We start from the raw sequence: 2,429 nt of genomic DNA on the forward strand, positions 1-2,429 counted from the left end.
TTGTGTGGATAGAACACACTCTGTGTGTTTGGTTTTTTTTTTCATCAGTTGATGGATATTGGGTTGTTTCCACTTGGGGGCTATTATGACTAATGCTGCCCTGGACATTCATGTATAAGCTTTTGTGGGAACATTTACTCTCAGTTCCCTTGCGTGTATACCTAGGAGTGGCGTTGCCGGTGCACATGGGAACTCTATGTTGAATCATTTGAGGATCTGCAGGGCTGTTTCCCACAGCGCCAGGGTGCTTTGTTGACTTTCTTGTGGCAGTTGCAATATTTTGCTTGTAGTACAGCAATTTCATGTGTGTCCTCATCCCCTTCTAATGTAGCACCCTTGAAGGCACACTCTGCCTCCCACGTTGATCTATTCCACACATCTAGCCCTGGGCCTTGTACATAGTGGCAGCTGAATAAATTGACTGTGTAGAGGGTCATATTCAAGGTTAGCTCACTGCTTCCCTCTGGTACTGTTACTTAAGAGCCAACAGTGCTAAGTAATTGATAGTCTTAGTATTTGATGTTTCTGGTTCCTAATAGTTTCCCCAGAAAGTCACTTTACCTTCCTAGGGCTCACTTTTCTCCTCTTTAGACATAGAGGCTTGGACTTCGAATTTCAGTCCGTGGAGCATGGTGGTTGAGGACAGACTCAGCCATGGGATCGTGGACAAGTTAATTCCTTATCCATAAACCTGTTTCCTTACTTGTCAGTTGGGCATGTTAATAATACATATATTTCATAGGGCCGTTTTGAGATTTAAATAAATTACCCAAATTAAAGCACTTAGAATAATGTCTGACATGTTAGGAAGGGTTCACTAATGCCAGTGATTATTATTTCATAATATTTTTATTTGCTTTCTCATACATTCATGTTTTACCCAGAAACTTGTAAGCTTTGTGAATTTTTTAATTGAAAGTCCCGGAGGTACTTAAGAATTTTAAAATAGCACAAGTTCTATCATCTTATTAGGTCCCAGAATGGTGGGGGTAAGTGCGGGGGAAGATATTCTTTTACCAGCAGGCACACAATAACCTAAGGACATATTTTTGAAGTCTTTCTTAATGTTAATATCTAACATTATATATTTATATTTTTATAGTGTGTACATTGTGATTTTTAACATATTCCTATATGAAGAGGTTCAGATGCTTTACTCATACTAGAAACTTTTAACGAATAAAAAAATAATTGACAACTGCAGGGTAAGCCGTTGTTGTTATATGAGCGATTGTAGTACATGTGCGATATGTTGACAGTCTTGCTAATCACGCCTCAAGGAGAAACCGTTTCTTTCTATTCACACTTCTAACCCCAAATGAGTGGGGTTTGCTCTTCTCAAACTAATAAATTTTCCGACTCTCTGGACACCGCCTGGATGTCCTAGAACTCAGTTCAGCTCCAACATTATCTACCCGGAGTCAGTGCAGACCCCAAAGGTAAGTGCTCGGTCCCACAAGACTGCCGTCCACTTCAGACGTAAGTCCTAGGCTGTCTCCTGTACTTCGGACTGACCTGCTATAAATTGGGTTTCCACAACCTCCTCTCAGGCATAATAATTTGCTATAATGGTTCACAGAACTTAGGAAAACATGTAAGTTACATTTGCCAGTTTATTATAAAGGATGTTGTAAAGGATACAGATAAACAGCCAGATGAAGAAGTACATGGGGTCTGGAAGGGGCCTGTGAAGTTGGGGATACACGACCTTTCTGCCATGTACATGTGTTCACCAACCCAGAAGTTCTCCAAACCCTATACTTTTGGGATTTTCATGGCGACCTCATCACATAGGCATGATCAATCATTAATTCAATCTCCAACCCCTCTCCCCTTCCCAGAGGATGGGAGGTAGGGCTGAAAGCCAAGCTTCTACTCATGGCTTCATCTTTCTGGTGACCAGCCCCTATCCAGGAGCCCACCCAGAGTTGCCTCCTTAGAACAAAAGATGCTTCTATCGCCCCCATCACTCCGGAAATTCCAAGGGATTTAGAAACTCTATGTCAGGAGCCAGGGGCAAATATATGTTTCTTATTATGTCACAGTATGAAAAATCAAATATTGTTGATTGATTTGAAATCAGAGAATACCAAAACAGGAGTGGGTATTTTGACTTAAATGTCAGAATTCCCTTACGTCCATTTTCGTTTCCACAGTGTTTTCTTCACTGAGCCTTGGCCTGCTTCCGGAACGGTCCGCCACTCTGATGGTGTATGAAGATGTTGTCCAGATAGTCTCAGGATTCCAGGGTATGTTGAATATTTTAAAAGAGAGGCAAAATCATACAGTATTTGTCTTTCTCTGTCTGACTTATTTGGCTTAGCACAGTACCCTCTAGGTCCATCCATGTTGTCACAAATGGTAAGAGACCATTCTTACAGGGATGTAAAGTATAGCATGGGGAATATAGTCAACAACATTGTAATAAC

At 41.1% G+C, this 2,429-nt stretch overlaps 1 protein-coding gene across 1 annotated transcript in view; it reads left to right on the top strand.

Annotated features, from left to right (window-relative positions):
• LOC109374601 (protein FAM171A1-like) overlaps positions 1 to 2,249 on the top strand; it is a gene marked incomplete at its 3' end in the record, with an annotated part of 72,425 nt that extends 70,176 nt beyond the window's left edge. Inside the window, exon 3 of the mRNA XM_019629339.1 lies at positions 2,157 to 2,249. Within this exon, the coding sequence (XP_019484884.1) occupies positions 2,157 to 2,249 (93 nt within the window). The remainder of the gene's footprint in view (positions 1 to 2,156) is intronic.
• Positions 2,250 to 2,429: the final 180 nt, after the last annotated feature.

Source organism: Hipposideros armiger, unplaced genomic scaffold, assembly GCF_001890085.2.
Source record: "Hipposideros armiger isolate ML-2016 unplaced genomic scaffold, ASM189008v1 scaffold_844, whole genome shotgun sequence".
Classification (NCBI taxonomy): Eukaryota; Metazoa; Chordata; class Mammalia; order Chiroptera; family Hipposideridae; genus Hipposideros; species Hipposideros armiger.